Source organism: Pristiophorus japonicus, chromosome 15 (assembly GCF_044704955.1).
Source record: "Pristiophorus japonicus isolate sPriJap1 chromosome 15, sPriJap1.hap1, whole genome shotgun sequence".
Classification (NCBI taxonomy): Eukaryota; Metazoa; Chordata; class Chondrichthyes; family Pristiophoridae; genus Pristiophorus; species Pristiophorus japonicus.
The window spans coordinates 57606819-57628948 of record NC_091991.1 but is presented as its reverse complement, the minus strand read 5'-3'; the positions used below and the strand labels follow the sequence as shown (position 1 = coordinate 57628948).

At 44.6% G+C, this 22130-nt stretch overlaps 1 protein-coding gene and 1 long non-coding RNA gene across 4 annotated transcripts in view; one reads left to right on the top strand and one right to left on the bottom strand.

The window, feature by feature from the left end:
• Positions 1-17699, top strand: part of LOC139280798 (uncharacterized) — a 36301-nt gene extending 18602 nt beyond the window's left edge. Inside the window, exons 3-4 of the long non-coding RNA XR_011596768.1 lie at positions 17360-17430; positions 17557-17699. This is a non-coding gene — a long non-coding RNA (uncharacterized lncRNA). The remainder of the gene's footprint in view (positions 1-17359; positions 17431-17556) is intronic.
• The window catches only part of ttc38 (tetratricopeptide repeat domain 38), a 94812-nt gene that overhangs the window by 28580 nt on the left and 44102 nt on the right, over positions 1-22130 (bottom strand). For 2 of the 3 annotated variants that reach the window (XM_070900498.1, XM_070900500.1), the window contains exons 6-10: positions 17336-17411; positions 12398-12517; positions 11698-11757; positions 9342-9380; positions 7908-7989 (exon numbers count right to left, since the gene is read on the bottom strand). In XM_070900498.1, coding sequence (XP_070756599.1) covers positions 7908-7989; positions 9342-9380; positions 11698-11757; positions 12398-12517; positions 17336-17411 — 377 coding nt within the window. The remainder of the gene's footprint in view (positions 1-7907; positions 7990-9341; positions 9381-11697; positions 11758-12397; positions 12518-17335; positions 17412-22130) is intronic. The other variant, XM_070900499.1, reaches the window with a different exon arrangement.

Here is a 22130-nt window from a genome sequence, read left to right as displayed (position 1 = left end):
CTATCGACGATGAGGTCGGTGCAGAGGCGAACGGGTGGGGGGGGGGTGGGCCACCAGTCTGCAGTGACATCACTGAGATGGAGGAGCAGGTGCTCGCACTCGTGGGGAAGCACCCCTGGACAGCCACGGATGCATCTGCAGACCCTGAAGCGATGCCACGTGACTAAAGCTTACGCCATTGCGTGATGTAAAGTCAATAGATGCCACAGCCACTCATATCCGAACAATCATATATGATAGATGATTTCTAAAATTGTCTTAGAAATAATGCTGGCCTAATGAAAATCATTGCAATGCAAATGTGTTGGTCATGAAATGTAGTGTCTGCGATGATTTTGAGAGCGGTGGTGCTTTTGTTGTGCATATACTGTGTGTAGTGCTGGACTGACCTTGTGACCCTAGCACCCCCTTCTCCTCTAATAATCTCATTTGTGTTTTGCAGCTCAGCCAGCAGTACGGCCCCAGGCAAGACCACAGAGGCCAGAAGGTGGGGACGTGGGGCCCGACTCTCCGAACGTTCCTACATCTGCTGCTGAGGAGCTCCGATTCTCGCCCATCAATCCGCTGGGTCTGTTCTACACGGATGAGAGCGTGGACTTCGAGGAACCTACATCGCCACGCTCCAGAAGTCATTTCACCCCAAGGCCTAGTGGTCCTCCGATCATTCCCGCCTCCATTCTGGAGTTCCTGGCTCCGAGCACCTCATCACAAGGCACCCCATTTGTCCCCAGGACGGCCTCATGGATGCGGCAGGTCTATTCCATGAGCGCCACATGAGAGCAGAGAGATGGTACAGTTGTCCAGGAGGACTGTAGACATTGGTGACCAGCTCATCGAAGTATTGGGGGGCATATCCCGACAGCTGGCCACCTTAACGGAGTACATTCCACGGATGGCAGAGGCCCTGGATGCAATAGCCAAGAACACTGCTGGCACAGGCCTCCCAGTGGTCCCAGAGCACGGCACTGCACCCCTAGGTTCCGCAACACCACTGCGAATGACAGATGAGAGCAAGGACTAAGAAAGATCCTGCTTCTGCATCAGAGAATGTTGCCCCCTCGGAAACCCCCGCTCCTGTACCCGTACAACCACCGCCTCTGCCTTCATTCCCCCCCCCCAGTGAGGCACCGCCTGAGGAGTTCCTCGGCTGGGCGCCGTGGAGCAAGAAGGGGAAGGGTTAGAGTTGGAGAGAAGGAGGGGAGGGGGGGGAAGGAAAGTGAGGTGCATGTCCGCAGGTGATGGCTGTGTTATATCTCCATCTGGGTGTATGCAATTTGTGGTAATGTATGGGGGCTGGGGACCACCCTCCTGCTTTGCCTTTGTATTCTGTGTTGCTGGACATGTTGAACATTTGATTGATGTCAATGGTGGAAAAAGTGGGGCGTGGGCAGGTGTTGGGTGTTATTGCCTGTGATACTTATGATTTCAGACCAATGTTGGTATAAAACATTTTTTATTGAACATAACCTTGTTGCGCATTGTCTCAGATAGCTGGACCGTTACACACTGGTTATTCCTTAACATTTAAAGGGGTAAATAAAACTTAACTTCAATCAACGTAAACTTTAACTGGCACCAAGGTGATGGGCACCACTGATGTCTGAGCTGCACACACACAACAGTGTGTCAGCGTTATCACTCACATCAACATTCTTTCAGGCAAATTGTTCAGATATCAGCTCCTCACGTAAGAGTCTTCCAGCTATGTAGCCACCACGGGCCCTTTCCTGCGGTCTGGAGGGGGTCGTGGGCATGCTTGCATAGCCAGCCTGATTGTCTGGCCCTAGGTCAGCGTCCAGCCTCTCGTCGTCCTCTTCCTCTCTCTCCTGAGGTGGAGCATCAATCCCTTCTGGCAATTCTTGGCCCCTCCTGATAGCCAGGTTGTGCAGCATGGAGCACACGACCATGAATTTACCTACTTGCTCAGTGTTGTATTGTAGCTCCCCTCTTGAGTGGTCCCGACATCTGAAGAACTGCTTAAGCACAGTTACTGTTTTCTGGACTCCATTGCATCTGTCTCTGTGGCTCCGGTTGTATTGCTTCTCGGCCTCGGTGTGGGTGTCACGCGGCGGGGGAGGTCATCAGCCAGGTGGCTAGGCCATATCAGTTATCACCAAGCATCCAGCATTGTCCTTGCGGTTGACTCTTAAAGATGTCAGAGACAGCGCTCTCTCGTAGGATGTGAGCTTCATCAAAGTTGCCTGGACATTTGGCACGCACTGACAGTATAATCTGGTTGTGGTCGACAACTAGTTGGACCTTCCTTTTCTGTTAAGAAAACACTCCAGGTCCTGAGAAGGTGGCCGTATGGCGATGTGAGTACACTGTATAGCTCCCTGCACCCTGTCGAACGTAGCAATGCGGTAGAATGCTCCAGCCCTGTCAGTCTGAGCCTCCGTGGTCATGGGGAAGCTGATAAAGTCCATTCTTCTCGCGTACAGGGCCTCCGTGACCTGTCTAATGCAGCGATGGGTTGCATGGTGAGACAGAGGGCAAATCTCGACCATGGAGGCCCGAAAGGAACCGGACACGTAGAAAGACAGTGCCACGGGTGACCTTAACCTCGACCGACACTGATGTCTGATAGCAGGCTGCATATGTGGCCTGATGAGCTTACATATTTCATTGATCACCAACTTGTGGAAGCGCAGTCTCCGAAGGCAGGTGTGGTCGGAGATGTCGAAGTCAGACCTCTTTTCCCTTTACGTGCGGAGTGTGTATGGTCTGGCCCTCCTCATTCTTGCATGTCTTAAATTGGGGACATAATGATGTGCAACACACATTGAACCATTTGCACTCTGCAGCATCTGCATATTAATCGATGCAGGCTCAGAAATGGCTGGCCCCATTGCAATGAAAGTATAATAGCGATTGATCAGAAGCAATAATACACCTAGAGTAAACCCCCAATAGTCCAGAGTCTGAAAATATGTCTGCTGAGATGGTCACTTCACCTGAGAAGAACTCCAGAGTCAATCCAAACTCCCCCAAAATTGAAGCAGCCGTTTGAATGAAGCGACCTGCAATTTAAAAAATGGCAGCCACACCGCTGGCTTTAGTTCAGAACAGTTACGCTTTTTCTGGGCGTTTTTTTCGACGAGCGATATTGTGGGTTATAGGTGTGCGAGATGGTGAAAGTGACGGTGGGTGATCTCCTGGGCGTTAGTTTTTCCAAATCTGCTCTTTACAACAAAAAAAAATGGGTAGGCGGTATTATTGAATCTCGGCATTAATTCCGTGTGGAAAGTAACGCTGGGCGATATTATGGTCGTTGATTTCACCCATTCTGATGATTCCGCCCCCAAAAAGTGGGCGGGCAGTAATATTTTTTCCCGGCGTTAAGCGCATGGGTGCAGTTTTTGTCACCTTACTTAAGAAAGGATATACTAGCTTTGGAGGGGGTACAGAGACAATTCACTAGGCTGATTCCGGAGATGAGGGGGTTACCTTATGATGATAGATTGAGTAGACTGGGTCTTTACTCGTTGGAGTTCAGAAGGATGAGGGGTGATCTTATAGAAACATTTAAAATAATGAAAGGGATAGACAAGATAGAGGCAGAGAGGTTGTTTCCACTGGTCGGGGAGACTAGAACTAGGGAGCACAGCCTCAAAATACAGGGGAGCTAATTTAAAACCGAGTTGAGAAGGAATTTCTTCTCCCAGAGGGTTGTGAATCTGTGGAATTCTCTGCCCAAGGAAGCAGTTGAGGCTAGCTCATTGAATGTATTCAAATCACAGATAGATAGATTTTTAACCAATAAGGGAATTAAGGGTTACGGGGAGCGGGCGGGTAAGTGGAGCTGAGTCCACGGCCAGATCAGCCATGATCTTGTTGAATGGCGGAGCAGGCTCGAGGGGCTAGATGGCCTACTCCTGTTCCTAATTCTTATGTAAGTAACGCTCTGCAATAAGTTTCCTAAAAAGGCCCGTCAGTTTCCATTTTGTGCCAAAATGGGCGATATATGGGCGTTATACGTCATTTCAGCGGTAAAATGGGCATTAAGCATGTAAAAAAAGTGGAGGTTCTAGCCCCAGGTCCCTTGACAACTTCCATCCTGAAATCTCCCTTCTGTCCTGACTGAGTCTTTACATTGACAAACTCCTCCTCCTTGGGGCTTTTAACCAGGCCTGACTAATTTGAAGATTTTGATCATCAACATAACAGCTTTTGATTATTTCTTAATTTCCTTCTCCCTAAATATCCCTTTAGTCATCTTTCTGTCGCCACTATAAAATCTATCTCTGAACTCCTCACCAGCACAATCTCCAACTTCCAACCTTTAGCTCATCACGCACGCTGGCACTGACACATACATCAAATTGTTCCATAGTTGCTTCTCTTGCACTTTTGCCTTCCTTTGCCACACAGCTCCCAGATAGTCCACCATTCCCATCATTGCCCCCATTACAACAGCCACCTCCATGGACTCAAGCCCAGTTTCTACATTCGAGTACAAGGGGCATATGACTGACCTGGCCGTTGATCACCAGATTTGCCTCAAACACCTGAAGAAGATCCCCTCTCTGCAGCTCCAGAGTCATCCTGGAGAGCAAGAACAACTGCAATCCTCTTCTCCATCACAAGTGGTTCCTCAAACCAAATGTCATCTTTAACAGTAAAGGTGAGTGAGGAGCTTGTAGAACCGCAGTTGTTGACAGCACAAAAGGAGGCTATTCAGCCCTTTGTGTCTGTAACAGCTCTTTGCAAGAGCAATCCAAAACTATCCCACTGCCCTAGTGTCTTCTCTGTTTCAAATATTTATCCACTTTCCCCCTAAAAGATGCAAAAGTCTGTGTCTCAACTATACCCTGAGCTGAACATTACAGACTCCAATAAAGGAGATATTTCACAACTCTCAAGAAAAATATATTCCAGTGAGGAGGAAAGGTTGTAATAGAAAATAAATAAATCTGTGGCTAAGAAATAAAGGACGGTATCCAATTAAAACCAAGGGCATACAAAGTGGCCAAAACTACTGGAAGGACAGAAGACTGGGAAGCTTTTAAAAGCCAGCAAAGAACGACTAAAAAAATGATTAAGAAAGGGAAGATAGACTATGAAAGTAAACTAGCACAAAATATAAAAACAGATAGCAAGAGTTTCTATAAGTATATAAAAAGGAAAAGAGTGGCTAAAGTAAATGTTGGTCCCTTAGAGGACGAGACCGGGGAACTAGTAATGGGGAACATGGAGATGGCAGAAACTCTGAACAAATATTTTGTATCAGTCTTTATGGTAGAGGACACTAACAGTATTCCAACAATGGAAAGTTAAGGGGCTATAGGGAGGGGGGGGGTGGGGGGGAGGAGGAACTTAACACAATCACAAAGGAGATGGTACTCAGTAAGATAATGGGACTAAAGGCAGATAAATCCCCTGGACCTGATGGCTTGCATCCTAGAGTCTTAAGAGAAGTAGCAGCAGAGATTGTGGATGCATTGGTTGTAATTTACCAAAATTCCCTGGAGTCTGGGGAGGTCCCAGCAGATTGGAAAACTGCAAATGTAACGCCCCTATTTAAAAAAGGAGGCAGACAAAAAGAAGGAAACTATAGACCAGTTAGCCTAACATCGGTGGTTGGAAAATGTTGGAGTCCATTATTAAAGAAGCAGTAGCAGCACATTTGGATAAGCAAATTCCAGTCAGGCAGAGCCAGCATGGATTTATGAAGGGGAAGTCATGTTTGACAAATTTGCTGGAGTTCTTCGAGGATGTAACGAACAGAGTGGATAAAGGGGAATCAGTGGATGTGATGTATTTGGATTTCCAGAAGGCATTTGACAAGGTGCCACATAAAAGGTTACTGCACAAGAAAAAAGTTCACGAGGTTGGGGGTAATATATTAGCATGGATAGAGGATTGAATAACGAACAGAAAACAGAGAGTCGGGATAAATGGTTCATTCTCTGGTTGGCAATCAGAAACTAGTGGGGTGCCGCAAGGATCAGTGCTGGGACCCCAACTATTTACAATCTATATTAACGACTTGGAAGAAGGGACTGAGTGTAACGTAGCCAAGTTTGCTGATGACACAAAGATGGGAGGAAAAGCAATGTGTGAGGAGGACACAAAACATCTGCAAAAGAACATAGACAGGCTAAGTGAGTGGGCAAAAATTTGGCAGATGGAGTATAATGTTGGAAAGTGAGAGGTCATGCACTTTGGCAGAAAAAAATCAAAGAGCAAGTTATTATTTAAACGGAGAAAGATTGCAAAGTGCCGCAGTACAGCGGGACCTGGAGGTGCTTGTGCATGAAACTCAAAAGGTTAGTATGCCGGTACAGCAAGTGATCAGGAAGGCCAATGGTATCTTGGCCTTTATTGCAAAGGGGATGGAGTATAAAAGCAGGGAAGTCTTGCTAAAGCTATACAAAGTATTGGTGAGGCCACACCTGGAATACTGCGTGCAGTTTTGGTTTCCATATTTACGAAAGGATATACTTGCGTTGGAGGCAGTTCAGAGAAGGTTCACTAGGTTGATTCTGGGGATGAGGGCGTTGACTTATGAGGAAAGGTTGAGTAGGTTGGGCCTTTACTCATCGGAGTTTAGAAGAATGAGAGCTGATCTTATCGAAACGTGTAAGATTATGAGGGGGCTTGACAAGGTGGATGCAGAGAGAATGTTTCCACTGATGGGGGAGACTAGAACTAGAGGGCATGATCTTAGAATAAGGGACCGCCCATTTAAAACAGAGATGAGGAGGAATTTCTTCTCTTAGAGGGTTGTAAATCTGTGGAATTTGCTGCCTCGGAGAACTGTGGAAGCGGGGACATTGAATAAATTTAAGACAGAGATAGACAGTTTCTTGAGCAATAAGGGGATAAGGGGTTATGGGGAGCGGGCGGGGAAGTGGATCCGAGTCCATGATCAGATCAGCCATGATCTTATTGAATGGCAGAGCAGGCTTGAGGGGCCATATGGCCTACTCCTGTTCCTATTTCTTATGTTCTTATAACCCTCTGCATAATGAAATTTCACCTAACCTCTTTCCCCACTCTCTGACAATTTTACATTGATGAGTCCTTGTCACTAACCCCCCCTCCCCCCACCCAGAGGAATTAGTCTTTCTCTATTAATCTTATCAAAACCCTTTTAATTTTAAAAACCTAAATTTAAGCTCCTTTTAGCCTTTTCTGTTCTGGGGAAATAGCGCCAATAGCTCAAATCTCTACGCATAACTATCGATAAAATAACCAGAGTGAATCTATGCTGTTTGGTATGGTTTTATGTCCTTTCTATAATGGGATGTCCAAAACGGCACACAGTACTCCAACCTATGGTCTAAAACAGACCAACAGAAGTTGCAATAAATAGAGTTTAACACATACAATTAACAGGTAAGAAAGGTATGTGAGGCCCGATTAAGAATGGTAATTTATTTTCCGTTCTCACTGTAGACTGGAGTTTACTTGGCTTCCTCCCCACCCTCGACACTGCAATTTATTAACAATATGTGTTTCTTTGTGTATTGTGTGTGATAACTATATCCAAAATTGTTTCAACAATAACTTTCATTTATATAGCAGCTTTAATGCAGAAAACGTCCCAAAGCGTTCCATAGAATTGTAATCAAAAAGCGGCCAGGCCAAAGGAGGAGATATTAAAAGGGGTGACCAAGAGTTTAGTCAGAGGTGGACTTTGTGGGCAGTCTTAAAGGAGAAGAGAGAGGTGCAGAGGTATAAGGAGCAAATCCAGAAAATGGGACCTAGGTGACGGAAGGCACAGCTGCCAATGGTGGGCTGAAGGGGTGTGGAGGGCGTGCACCAGAGACTAGAGTCAGAGGAACAGAGGGGGGGTTTTAGGGCTGGAGGAAGTTAGCAGTAAGGACGGGCAAGGCCATGAATAGATTTAAACAAGAATTAGAATTTTTATTTTGAGGTGTTGGATAAGGACAAGTATTTACCTTCCATTTGGAGTCGATACAACATAGAACATGCATCCACTAAATCCAGCATTGTTCCAGAGTTGAAACAACTTGGGGAAACCTGCATATGTTACAGATAAAATAACAGTAAGAGACAACAGAAAACAAGGGAAAGGAAACAGTGAAAAACACATGCATTCGACAGAAATAATAAAATAAAAAAGCAAAAGCAAAATACTGCAGATGCTGCAAATCTGAAATATAAACAGAGAATGCTGGAAATACTCAGCAGGTCAGGCAGCATCTGTGCAGAGAGAAACAGAGTTAACATTTCAGCTCGATGATCTTTTATAATAAAATACTTGTATTTACATAAGACCTTCCACATTGAAACATCTGAAAGTGTTTGAAATAAAATGGTATAAACAAAGCAGAAACCATTCAGTGCCAATATCAGCACTGCCCCCTACACACCCCCCCCCCCTGCCCCGCCCCCCCAAAAGCCAAAATAGACATTTCACTTTCACAGGAAGATGAAAGGAAGTGGGGGAAGGCAGGGGGCACAGAATCCGAGAGTGAGAGAAAGATAGAGATAGAAACAGCCATTTACATTCATAGAAGAGCAAAAGATTGACACTGAAGAAAGCTACAGGATTAGTTCAACAATGCCAGTGGAATTTCCCTACAGGCATGGTGGAAAACAAAATGTGAGCAAGTCATTCTGAACTGGTTTCTGGTGGCAGACTGATTTTTACAGCCATTGGCAGTGCCAGCCTCTGGTAGAGTTTAGCTGCAGGTCTGCTTGTAGCAGATAGAAACATAGAAAATAGGTGGAGTAGGCCATTCGGCCCTTTGAGCCTGCACCACCATTCAATATGATCATGGCTGATCATGCAACTTCAATACCCCATTCCTGCTTTATCTCCATACCCCTTGATCCCTTTAGCCATAAGGGCCAGATCTAACTCCCTTTTGAATATATCTAACGAACTTGCATCAACAACTTTCTGTGGTAGAGAATTCCACAGGTTCACAATTCTCTGAGTGAAAAAGTTTCTCCTCGTCTCGGTCCTAAATGGCTTACCCCTTATCCTTAGTTCCCTGGTTCTGGATTTCCCCAACATTGGTAACATTCTTCCTGCATCTAACCCTGTCCAATCCCGTCAGAATTTTATATGTTTCTATGAGATAATTGTCACAGTTTCTTGATAAATTAAAGAACTCATGAGGCACTGCTCTTTGGACTAGTGGAATAAGGTGCCACCCTGCTGAAGACTCGATGTGTGAGTACCAACAGCAGGATGCACAGTGCTTCAGGTAAAGCTTTATCTTTCTGGCAATCCTCCATTGATTCTCCTCATCCATCACAAAACAGAAATTTGGAAATTCCGAGAGAAACTCATTGTGGCACTCTGTAAAATGGATGTCTGTTATGAAGTATTTTTTCAAACATTTCAGCTAGTTTATACTCACATGAGTATCATAGATTGAGAGTGCTGTTTCATATTCACCCTGTGTGAGAAGAACACTATCAATAAGAAGCAAACATTGTCTAAGAATAAGGATGTAAATACAGTTGAGGGGTTATGGGTAATCACTGCTGATATCAAGAACTCCAAGGTAAGGTGAAGTATGCTCAGATTAGATAAAGTACAATCCAGCTACGAATGAATCTCTGTCCACTTGATCTCAACAACACATCTAAAACTCAGCTTCAGAAAGCATTCCTTACTTCACCAGTGTGACATTCTTATCTCTTCTGCCCCTCTATGTGAGCTGCGCATACCAGATAGATTTGTGCTGTGCTTTTGTATCCACTCACTGGGAAACTGATCACATCTGGCCCAAATCCATTTCCTTTTGATAGATTTCATTGAATGCATAAAATTTTGTAAAACCCTGCTCTGCCAGTGGGAGCTTGCACACAGCTGGCAGAGATCGCAAGATCACAGGCACTTTGCCTGTATCCTTCCATCCATTATAATCAATGGACAAAAAGTCATGAGCTCTCTCCCCGTCGGCCATCAGTGTGCGAGGCCCTGCCAGCTAAATTTGTCCTCGAGTGAGACCGACTTCATAAGTCATCATAATTTAGAACCAACAAATCTGGGACCAGCCAACTGGATCCCCATAGCCCTTTCCAGTCCTCAATATTCGTATATTCCTATTACCTGGAGAAGATTTTGTATTAGTAAGCAGTATCTTGTTCATTTTGCTTTTATTTCAGATTGACTCCTGTTCATGTTTGAGTTCAAGGACAGTAAGTGATTTCCACAGAGGGCGGAGTCAGAAGGACACTGCCCCAGCGGTTATGCAAACAAAAATTTGTAATTTATTTTTTTAACACCTCATGTTGAAGCATTTTCTGCACTTTTAAAAAAAATCAGGGGCTGAATATCCACAGCCATTCCAGCACACTGGTACTCCAGCAGGAGGGGCCTCAAATTATCTCAGAACTGAAATATATCGGGTCCCAGCCTTACATTGGGGATTCAATGGAGCCTCTACCTACCTCAACCAAGACCAGTGGAAGGAGGGCAGTTGCTGGGATGGGGCCTTAATGCTTGGATGTCTTGTCCCTGGCTTCTGACTCACCAGGAAGAACAATAACAGCCAGTATGTCAAGTGAGATCAGGCACACCAGTCGCTTCAGCTGCATAAGTTCCTCGAATTTTCCCCCAACATTAAACTCAAAGAGCACCCCCATCTGCATCAGTGTGATAATTTTCCATTTCCCACACTAGCCATGCTGAGGCCAATTAGTGCCACTTTAGGGGCAATTCTTTTTGCTGTGATTCCATGCTCGTTACGAGCTGGTTTTGAGGCAGACCAAACTCATTGCGTGCATGTGCCTTATAACCGACAGATTGATGAGATTATTATCCAATTTGAGTTGGATTTAAACCCAGGTATAGAAATAAACAGTTAAGGGCCCAATTCCCTCTTGGCTACACTGCTAAACTGGAAAGGCAGGGAAGAAAAATTGGACGATGAATTATTCCACTTGGTCCCCACCCGCCACCACCTACATCTGAGATTTCCTGCAAGACACCCTAATATGGGCAGGCGTACTGAAATTATAAATAAAATGACCAAGAATACGTAATGTGATGTATTTACCATCATTTGTCCCATAGCAGCACTGGGTGCTTGGAACACTTGTTTCTGGAGCACAATGCTGTTGTAGCATGGGATGACGAGTGTCTTAAATTTTTTAATCGGCAAGGAAGTGATTTAAAAAATATCATTCATAAAAAATTAACGTTCCTCTTCAGCTGCCGTGGAAGCAACCAACCCAGAAACATTGTAGTAGGCACCCAAGATTGCCACAGCATTTACCCCCCGCCACTGCCGCCCCGCCGCCCCCCCCCACCCCCGCAAGGAGGCAGTCTCCCTCCCCAATGCAGGTGGGAATTCCGCTGGGAGGCTGACTAAAATATTGAAATTGACACTGTCCCCATGAAATCAACTGGGTTCAAGTACAGCCACTGAGATGTGCAGAGATTCAGCCCCACTAACCTCATGCTGACTTTCCACCCGGGGGAAAACTGCCCTTCAGCAGAACCCACTGCACCACTCGATCCCCTTTTGTAAAAATATTGTCAAGATGTATTCATATTCCTAGATCATTTCTGTTCCTGTCAGTGACAGTATGACGTGTTCACTGGTGTAGATTCCAGTATGGAGGGAGTACAGGATCCTTCTATCCAGTGGAACAGCTTGCAAAGTCTTTATGCTTGAAGGTCGGGCTGTGCAAATAACTGTAACATGATGATTAACAGATGCAAGCAAGCATGGGAAGGTGCAAGTGTCCAAATCACTTACAAACCTTTTCAATGTGGTAGAGTGCCCAGTGCCAGTAATTATGACAGGCGAGCATGTCAGAACCCTGTGAATAGATTGAAAAGACAATCATTTATTTTCTGCCCTTTTGCACTGACAGACAGCAGACAGGCCAACTATTCCCATCCCTCTGGCAGAGCTAATCTTGAGCTAGCAGTTGTTCAAAATTGGTACTGGTTAACTTCATCTCAGATTTTCCATATCTCATCTATTCTTGTTAGTTATTGTACTGAAAACAGAATCAAGAAATCACAACAGTAAAGTTTATCACTCATCCAAATGCTAAGAGATGGTTATTTAGTTACTTAGCACCTTTTTTAAAAAAAACTACAAATGGGGAACAAAGTCCCCTCCCCTATTTATTTCCCGCCAAGACATCAGCAATTAAAGCTGCAAAAAAAGGCGGGAAATCTACTTTGCAGTCTGTCTCCATCTAGTATAGAAGTACATAACAGAAACTCAGTGATGATAGTTTCCCCTCCAATGTTCCCCTGCCTGTGTGAAGACTGAATTGAGACAAGCAACCTCCCTTCAGCAAATCAGAAATCAGTGGAGTTCAACCTATACCCTTCAATTCCTGTGGTGTTGTGTGTTGCTGAACCAGTCCACTGCCATAATTATATTTATGGCCTTTAACAGGGCTGGATCAGGAAACACTTATCTTCGCTTGGCTTTGTTAGGTTTACCTTCCAGTTGTTTTCCGTCTGCTTCATAAACTTTAATCCACGATCCACATCTGCACGCATCTCATGCACATGTGCAAGGGAATGAACAGACCAGGTATCACTTGGGTTCAGAGCCAAGCTCTGGGGAGGGGAAAAAAAAAAAGAGGACAAAAAAGTTTACACTGTGAATGTTAAAAAAACATTATGTCCCTGAATTCATATGGGGCACCATCCCAGCAGTTACACCTGGATCTCCAGTACCCTTCAGTGTATGTGGGGTCAGTGGGAGTGCATTGGGACTGCTTGGGGCTGGCAAGCACCTGTAGCACTGCAGGCACACCTCAGGTGCCCACTTGCCCCATGCTTCTGCAAAATCTGGAGTCTGCCGACTATCCGCGGAGGGGAATGAGAAGCCTGGTGTCCCCTTCCGCCCAGAGCCACGATGTAGGTCTCTCTTTGCCTCCTTGGGTAAAGGAGTAAAGGGGCCAACACGAACATTTTTTAAAATTCTATTACTGTTCAGGGCTCCATGTCATTCCCCTGGCCTGGAAAAGAAAGAAGGAAAAAGGGAGCAGAAAGAAAGCAACCATTTACCAACCAAACAGCAAAGAAACATGTTATTACGGCAGGCAGGCAAAGGTCCCTGGGTCCAAACACACTGTAAGCAACACTAGAGTAGGTATGAAAAGTCTTCCATTTGTGCACTCCTGTAAGTGTAATACACTTACTTCCTGTGATCATTGTAATGCATGCACTCGTGTATGCTCACAGGTTTGTAGAGCTGTTGCATTATGAGTGGCTTAGCCAGTCACGTGATGTTCACAAGACTCAATAAAATCCCAGTCAGTTGGGTCTAGATCATCCACGATGAGGTATGCAGTTGTGAGCCCGGTGAATGTGCAGTAATGTGTAGTGTGATTGTTAAACCTTTGTTAATAAACCAACTAGTTCTTAATAGCAATGTGTTGCTATGAATTCTTAAGCAGAGAATCCATGAGGCAAATACATTACAATTATCACATCTATTTCTGCTATGCTTTTATTGTCTGGAGGGAATTCCCGAGAGGAAATTCGCATATTATTTAAACTACACTATTTGCCATTTAAATTAAACAGCTTTCAGTGCAGTGTGGGAAAGCTCTTTAGAGTTTTACATCTTCTAAAGAGATAAATAATTTCCCTTCATCCCTCTGCACCCTTCATTTCTCATCCATGCCTCCCTCTCTCCCTTTTCAACCTGCTCACTCCTATCTTTGACCGCCCAACCACCCATGCCTTTCCTCTTCCCCACTCTTCTAATGTGATTAATGTTGAGTAACCTGTGGCATAGTTTGAGCATTTCTCAGAAAGGGAAGTATCTGGTCAAAATTTGAAGTTACAAAGCACAACTGAGTATATCACCAGACAGTACCTTGGTTTATAATCTTGATAATGGTCCAATAGTCCACATTATATGGGTATTGACTTCTGGTTGATCTTAGTCCCACATTCTCACAATACCCTTTAATGCCCTCTTTCTCCAAAACCACATCTAGTTGTCCTTCAAAGCCATTTATATTACAATACTGTCGTGCTGAATCTCCAATCTATGCTCTCTTGGAACATGCTCTTCACTGCAAGCAGAGTTTCTGTAAACTAATCCTGGTGTCACATAGACGTTTAACCCAATGTCAGTGTGAATATTTTTTATTTATCAATCCACTTCATCATTTTGAAAACTTCTCTTAGGTCACCTTGAAGTGATACCAAATACCAATTTTTTAACCGTTCCTCATAACACCGACTTTCTAAGACCGGGTATCATTTCATCCATGTGAATGCTTCAATGGCAAAACACCCTTCTAATGGCATAGTGACCAATATGCAGAGTTTTACACAGATGCTTCTTTTTGGTAGGAGGGAATTAGGTGGGATTGATCAATCTTGATGTTTACTGAACTGGATGTTAGGATTTTGCACTAGAGTAATCCTGTTGCATGGAGCAGAATAAGCCAGTTATACATGGGACTGACCTATCAAGAAAGACTGGATCAACTGGGCTTGTATTCACTGGAGTTCAGAAGAATGAGAGGGGACCTCATAGAAACGTTTAAAATTCTGACGGGGTTAGACAGGTTAGATGCAGGAAGAATGTTCCCAATGTTGGGGAAGTCCAGAACCAGGGGACACAGTCTAAGGATAAGGGGGAAGCCATTTAGGACCGAGATGAGGAGGAATTTCTTCACCCAGAGAGTGGTGAACCTGTGGAATTCTCTACCACAGAAAGTAGTTGAGGCCAATTCACTAAATATATTCAAAAAGGAGTTAGATGAAGTCCTTACTACTAGGGGAATCAAGGGGTATGGTGAGAAAGCAGGAATGGGGTACTGAAGTTGCATGTTCAGCCATGAACTCATTGAATGGCGGTGCAGGCTAGAAGGGCCGAATGGCCTACTCCTGCACCTATTTTCTATGTTTCTATGCAACAGGATTACTCTAGTTAGACCAATATGTCGAGGAACCAACTAGAGGGCTGGCCATCCTAGACTGGGTGATGTGTAATGAGAAAGGACTAATTAGCAATCTTGTTGTGTGAGGCCCCTTGGGGAAGAGTGACCATAATATGGTAGAATTCTTTATTAAGATGGAGAGTGACACAGTTAATTCAGAGACTAGGGTCCGAACTTAAGGAAAGGTAACTTCGATGGTATGAGATGTGAATTGGCTAGATTAGACTGACGAATGATACTTAAAGGGTTGACGGTGGATAGGCATTGGCAAACATTTAAAGATCACATGGATGAACTTCAACAATTGTACATCCCTGTCTGGAATAAAAATAAAATGGGGAAGGTGGCTCAACCGTGGCTAACAAGGGAAATTAAGGATAGTGTTAAATCCAAGGCATATAAGTTGGCCAGAAAAAGCAGCAAACCTGAGGACTGGGAGAAATTTAGAATTCAGCAGAGGAGGACAAAGGGTTTAATTAGGAGGGGGAAAATAGAGTAGGAGAGGAAGCTTGCTGGGAACATAAAAACTGACTGCAAAAGCTTCTATAGACATGTGAAGAGAAAAAGATTAGTGAAGACAAACATAGGTCCCTTGCAGTCAGATTCAGGTGAATTTATAATGGGGAACAAAGAAATGGCAGACCAGTTGAACAAATACTTTGGTTCTGTCTTCACGAAGGAAGATACAAATAACCTTCCGGAAATACTAGGGGACCGAAGGTCTAGTGAGAAGGAAGACTGAAGGAAATCCTTATTAGGCGGGAAATTGTGTTAGGGAAATTGATGGGATTGAAGGCTGATAAATCCCCGGGGCCTGATAGTCTGCATCCCAGAGTACTTAAGGAAGTGGCCCTAGAAATAGTGGATGCATTGGTGATCATTTTCCAACAGTCTATCGACTCTGGATCAGTTCCTATGGACTGGAGGGTAGCTACTGTAACACCACTTTTTTAAAAAAGGAGGGAGAGAAGGTGGGTAATTATAGACCGGTTAGCCTGACATTAGTAGTGGGGAAAATGTTGGAATCAATTATTAAAGACGAAATAGCAGTGCATTTGGAAAGCAGTGACAGGATCTGTCCAAGTCAGCATGGATTTATGAAAGGGAAATCATGCTTGACAAATCTTCTGGAATTTTTTGAGGATGTAACTAGTAGAGTGGACAAGGGAGAACCAGTGGATGTGGTGTATTTGGACTTTCAAAAGGCTTTTGACTAGGTCCCACACAAGAGATTGGTGTGCAAAATTAAAGCACATGGTATTGGAGGTAATGTACTGACGTGGATAGAGAACTAGTTGACAGACAGGAAGCAGAGAGTCGGGATAAACGGGTCTTTTTCAGAATGGCAGGCAGTGACTAGTGGGGTCAGTGCTGGGACCCCAGCTATTTACAATATACATCAATGATTTAGATGAAGGAATTGAGTGTAATATCTCCAAGTTTGCAGATGACACTAAGCTGGGTGGCGGTGTGAGCTGTGAGGAGGATGTTAAGAGGCTGCAGGGTGACTTGGACAGGTTAAGTGAGTGGGCAAATGCATGGCAGATGCAGTATAATGTGGATAAATGTGAGGTTATCCATTTTGGTGGCAAAAACAGGAAAGCAGAATATTATCTGAATGGCATAGATTAGGAAAAGGGGAGGTCCAACGAGACCTGGGTGTCGTGGTACATCAGTCATTGAAAGTTGGTATGCAGGTACAGCAGTCAGTGAAGGCGGCAAATGGTATGTTGGCCTTCATAGCTAGGGGATTTGAGTATAGGAGCAAGGAGGGCTTACTGCAGTTGTACAGGGCCTTGGTGAGGCCTCATCTGGAATATTGTGTTCAGTTTTGGTCTCCTAATCTGAGGAAGGACGTTCTTGCTATTGAGGGAGTGCAGCGAAGGTTCACCAGACTGATTCCCGGGATGGCAGGACTGACATATGAGGAGAGACTAAATCAACCGGGCCTGTATTCACTGGAGTTTAGAAGGATGAGAGAGGATCTCAGAGACAGATAAAATTCTGACAGGACTGGACAGGTTAGATGCAGGAAGAATGTTCCCGATGTTGGGGAAGTCCAGAAGCACGGGTCACAGTCTAAGGATAAGGGGTAAGCCATTTAGGACTGAGATGAGGAGAAAATTCTTCATTCAGAGAGTTGTTAACCTGTGGAATTCTCTATTGCAGAGAATTGTTGATGCCAGTTCATTGGATATATTCAAGCAGGAGTTAGATATGGCCCTTACGGCTAAAGGGATCAAGAGGTATGGGGAGAAAGCGGGAAACGGGAACTGAGGTGAATGATCAGCCATGATCTTATTGAATGGTGGTGCAGGCTCGAAGGGCCGAATGGCCTACTCCTGCACCTATTTTCTATGTTTCTATGTTACAACAGATAGTCACCATCACCGATGTGATGAATATAACATGACACCAAAATAACACCCTGCTGACTTACTTATAGCGATATGTTTTAATTATCACTTACCTCTTTGGCTGTTTTTTCTGCCAGGTCATAAAAGTTTGTCTCCATCAATCCGAATGAGTACATGCCTTTCAAGTAACTACACAGGAGAACACAAGGTAATCAAGACAAATCAGTGGCTTTTAATTGTGATGTACGGTCTCTTTAATAATCACTGATTATGTTGCACATGGCTGCTCTTCAGCTGGTTCCCAGTAATGACTCTCAAAAATTTCCTTCCCCAGGTGTGCTGAATGGAAGCCACTGATGGAAATAAAAGTCAGGAGAGATGTAAAGTAGGCTGCCGATTCGCTATTACCCATTTTACACCATTGCACAAAGTCCATTTCTAGCCCAACATGTTTGAAGCCCTCATCTACAACAACAATCAATGTATCTAGCGTCTTTAATGGAGTAAAACATTCCGAGACACTTCACAGGACTGTTATCAAACAAAATTTGACACCAAGCCACATAATGAGACATTAAGACAGGTGACCGAAAGCTTGGTCAAAGACGTCAATTTTAAGGAATGTCTTAAAAAAGGAGGGAAAGGGATGGAGAGGTTTAGAGAGAGAATTCCTGAGCTTTGGGACTGGGCATCTGAAAGCACAGCCGCCACTGGTGGAGCAATGAAAATTGGGGATGCACAAGAGACCAGAATTGGAGGAGCACAGAGATCTCAGAGGGTTGCAAGGCCGGAGGAGGCTACAGAGATAGGGAGGGACAAGACCACGGAGGGATTTGAAAAAAAGGATGAGAATTTCAAAAATCGAGGCATTGCTGGATCAGGAGCCAATGTAGGTTAGCGAGTACATAGGTGATGGGCGAATGGGACTAGGTGCGAGTTAGGATATGGTCAAATTAGTTTAAATCTGTCTGGGCAGAGAAAGAGGAAAGTCCAGTTGTCAAGTGATGAATGGGAAACATTAAAATACTAAGTAGCCTAAAATACTTTCAAAGGGACAAAGACTGTAATGAACTGTTAGAACCCAAACAAATGCCCCTATTTTTGCCACAATTGTGCACCGTTATTTTGGTGTGCGCCATTTTTTGGCATGAAATCCTCAGTTTCCAACTTTCGACAACATTTGTACACCAGTGCCGACCATGTGCGCCAGTTTAAACATTTTTGGCGCAGACATGAGTGAAAACGGGATCGGGCGCGTTTTTGTGCAGTTTGGCGATTTTGGCTGTCCACGATTTTTTTTCAGTGCGCACACAGCCCAAAAGCCCCGAAAGAAAAAACCTTCTGTGAACTTGGCACGGCGCACAAAATGACATTGGGGCCAGGCAAAAGAAGACAAAATAAAGTACAAATGCATGGATTTTTTTTTGACAGGGTACTCTGAAATTTCCGAGTTTTTTGGAGCGAGGCAATGTAAAATACAAATATATAATTTTTTCGGCCAGAACTGAAATAACTCAGTCCAGCTGGGTTCTTTTTCACCCAAATTGCGATTGTCCACCCCAACACAATTGTTGCTGACCAAGCTCCAGGCATGGGTCGATGGAGTGCCAGCCGGGCAGGATCGCAAGCTCGGATGGGCACGAGCACCACATCCCGGGCTGCTTGTGAAGCAGAGCGTCGAGTTGTTGTGCCTTTGTCTGGCCGAGTTTGCGATCCTGCCCGGCTGGCACTCCTTCGACCCGTGCCTCGAGCTTGGTCAGCATCCAAAACGGGACATTTTGTGCACAGGCACAGAAGCAAGCTATAAATCACCATTCGTCACAGGTGACCCAAGAAAATCACTGTACAAACAAACAAACGCATGCGCAGATCAGGGTGTGGTCCGATCAAGGGCGTCACCCAGCCTTGTGGTGGGAAACATAGAGGAAAGGTGTCAGTGATTTAACTATTTATCTGCACAATAACAATAATAATGGGTGCAATTTTTAGCATGCCTGATGTGATAAGGGCATTGGCCATACATGCCATGCAGAGGTGACGAATAATTTGATGGCGATACCGGGGAGACAGACTGATGAGGAGGAGCCCTTGCCCTCAGCGAGTCTATAGGGAGAGTGCTGATACCAGTGAGGCAGACTGTGTTCACAGGCTGCGATTCAGAAAGGAGGTCATCACTGAGATCTGCCAACTAATCAGGGCAGACATACGGCCAAGAAGTGAAAGGACTGCCCTACCTGTAGAAGTAAAGGCAACACCGGCACTTGCCTTCTATGCTACGAGATAATTTCAAGCTTCAACTGGGGACATATGCTCAATCTTGCAGCACGCCACCCATTGCTGCACTGTATGCCAAAAGGAACCAGTTCATCACTTTTCCTATGACCACACAAGCAATGAGAGACAGGGTTGTGGGGTTCTCCAGAATTACTGGCTTCCCCAAGGTACAGAATGCAATTGACTGTACCCACATAGCCTTGAGAGCACCCTTGGAAGATTCCAAAGTTTACTGCAACAGGAAAGGGTTTCACTCCCTAAACGTGCAGCTGGTGTGCGATGATCTGCAGCAGATCGTGGCAGTGGAATGCCAAATATCCCGGTAGCATCCATAATGCTTTCATCCTACATGAGAGTGTTATATCTGCGATGTTTCAGGAGCTGCCAGAAGGGCAGAACTGGTTGCTCGGGGACAAAGGTTACGGGCTTGCCACTTGGCTTATGACCCCCCTACGCAAACCCCGTACGGAGGAAGAGCGTCAGTACAATATGTCCCACGTAACGAAACGAAACATCATAGAGAAGACAATTGGCATTTTAAAGCAGCGTTTCCGATTCCTGGACCACTCTGGAGGCTACCTGCAATACTCCCTTCACCACGTCGCTCAGTTCACTGTCGTGTGCTGCATGCTGCACAACTTGGCCATCGTGAGGGGACAGGTACTGGACATTGAAGATCTTCCTGAGGGGAGAAGGAGGGATGAGGATTTGGAGGAGACCGACGAGGAGGAGGAGGACCAGCAGCAGGAGAAGGAACCACTTCAAGCCGCAGGACGACGGCGGAGGGGGACGGGGCGAGCAAGGGCACCTATAGCCATTGCTAGAGACTTGTGTCAGCGGCTAATCCGTGAACATTTTTCTGCCTGAGTGTTCACTTCAATAAAATATTTTGTATCAAACTTAACTTTTCAATGAAGAAATATCAAACTTTAAAATTTTCAATTAACATGTATCAAACTTAAACTTCTCGCAAACTAACATTTTCAATTAACAAAACTTTATTGTATCAAACTTTTCAATTAACAAAACAAGTAACAGCAAGAAACAAATATCTCTCCTCCCCTTATTCAACGAATACGAGGGCATAGTGCCCCTCTTGTCCGCCCTGATGCCTCTACCCTTAGCCCTGTCTGTTCACGGCCCCCCGGTGACTGACTGACTGACTGACACACACACACACACACACACACACACCATACTTTAACTACCTGTCCTAGATCCTGCCACTTCTTTTTCAGCTCCCCACCGATTCTCCGGGTGATGGCTACTGCATTGTACTCTACAGCAACATCATCCCACGTTGAGCCATTGTAGCAGGTTTTACTTTTTTTTGCTTTTCCCCTTGAGTTGCCAGCAGATCACATTTCCTCTAAATGATATCTACCAGGGATACCACTTCATGTGGGAGAAATCAAACAGCCCTTCCTTCTCCTTGTCCTTTGAATTCCTCTTCCACTTCTCTCTCAGCAGGCTTTAATGCTAAAAATTAAATTGCAGAAAGATCCAGCCAGCACGATCCAATCACAACAGGAAAAACAATCTGATCACAAAGAGGTGATCTTTTTTCGCGCATGCACAGAGAGTTTTTAGAGCAGACTTGAAGCTCCGCTCCCCACCTCCCCCCAGACAACTTTGGAGAGCACGGCGCCAAATTCAAATATTTGTTTGGCGAAAGTCTCAATTTTCTTTTCTGGCGCGAACGTATACAAAAAAAAAATCGTACATTAACATGCGCGGGTGCCAAAAATCCAACAAGTGGAAAATAGGGGCCAAAGGCCGTGAGTTAGCGGCAGTATGACGGTGAACTGTCTCTATGCTAGAAGTTCCAAATTTGCGGTCTGTCAATGACAGCTCTGAAACAGGCTGTACTGTGCCTCCGCCCCCGCCCCCCCAGCCCACACCACCCCCACCCCCACCCCACAGAGCTGGCAATCAGTGAAATCTTGTAAAACATTGAAGGTGACAAAAAATTTGGCTCTTCTGCAGTAAATACGCTGCTAAATTCCCCACTAAAAGTTAGACCCAAAGGGATTAGGTGTAACTGGGGATTTAACAGCGTATTGACTGCTAAATAAATGTAAGGGCCTGGAAAACTAATTTTACTTTTTGTGCAGTGTGAAATTGTCCACTTTAATAAAAATTACAATTTTTAAGAATCTTTTCAAAAATGTTTTTAACAAGTTTTTTTTTAAGTTTGTGCATTTTTAGTTCAGGGTTGCCTTTTCCCCATGTGGGAACCCCAGTCTTTCTTTTGCTCTCTCTAACCATTTAAAAAAGTTAGAATTTTAAGGGCTTACTTATTTCCTTGTTCGCTGTTTGTGAGAATTCTATCTTTTGATTGGTTGCTTAGACTGCCTGTTACAGCAGCTTGTACAAGGGGATTCCTATTAAATTCTGTTGAATTGAATTCAAGGTCAGAAAACCCGAAGTTCTTAACATAGGGATTGCGAGATCCTTGTGTGGAGCGTACTTCAGAGCCAGCAGCCTTCACTTTTCTGCTGCTTGCAAATTCTGGGCCAAAATGTGAGCATTTCGAAATGCAAGGGTTAATCAAAGACAGGCAGGTTTATTAAAGGCATGTCAAATGTAATAGTTTTTTTGGAGAAGTGACCAATTGTATAGAAAAAGTCAGTA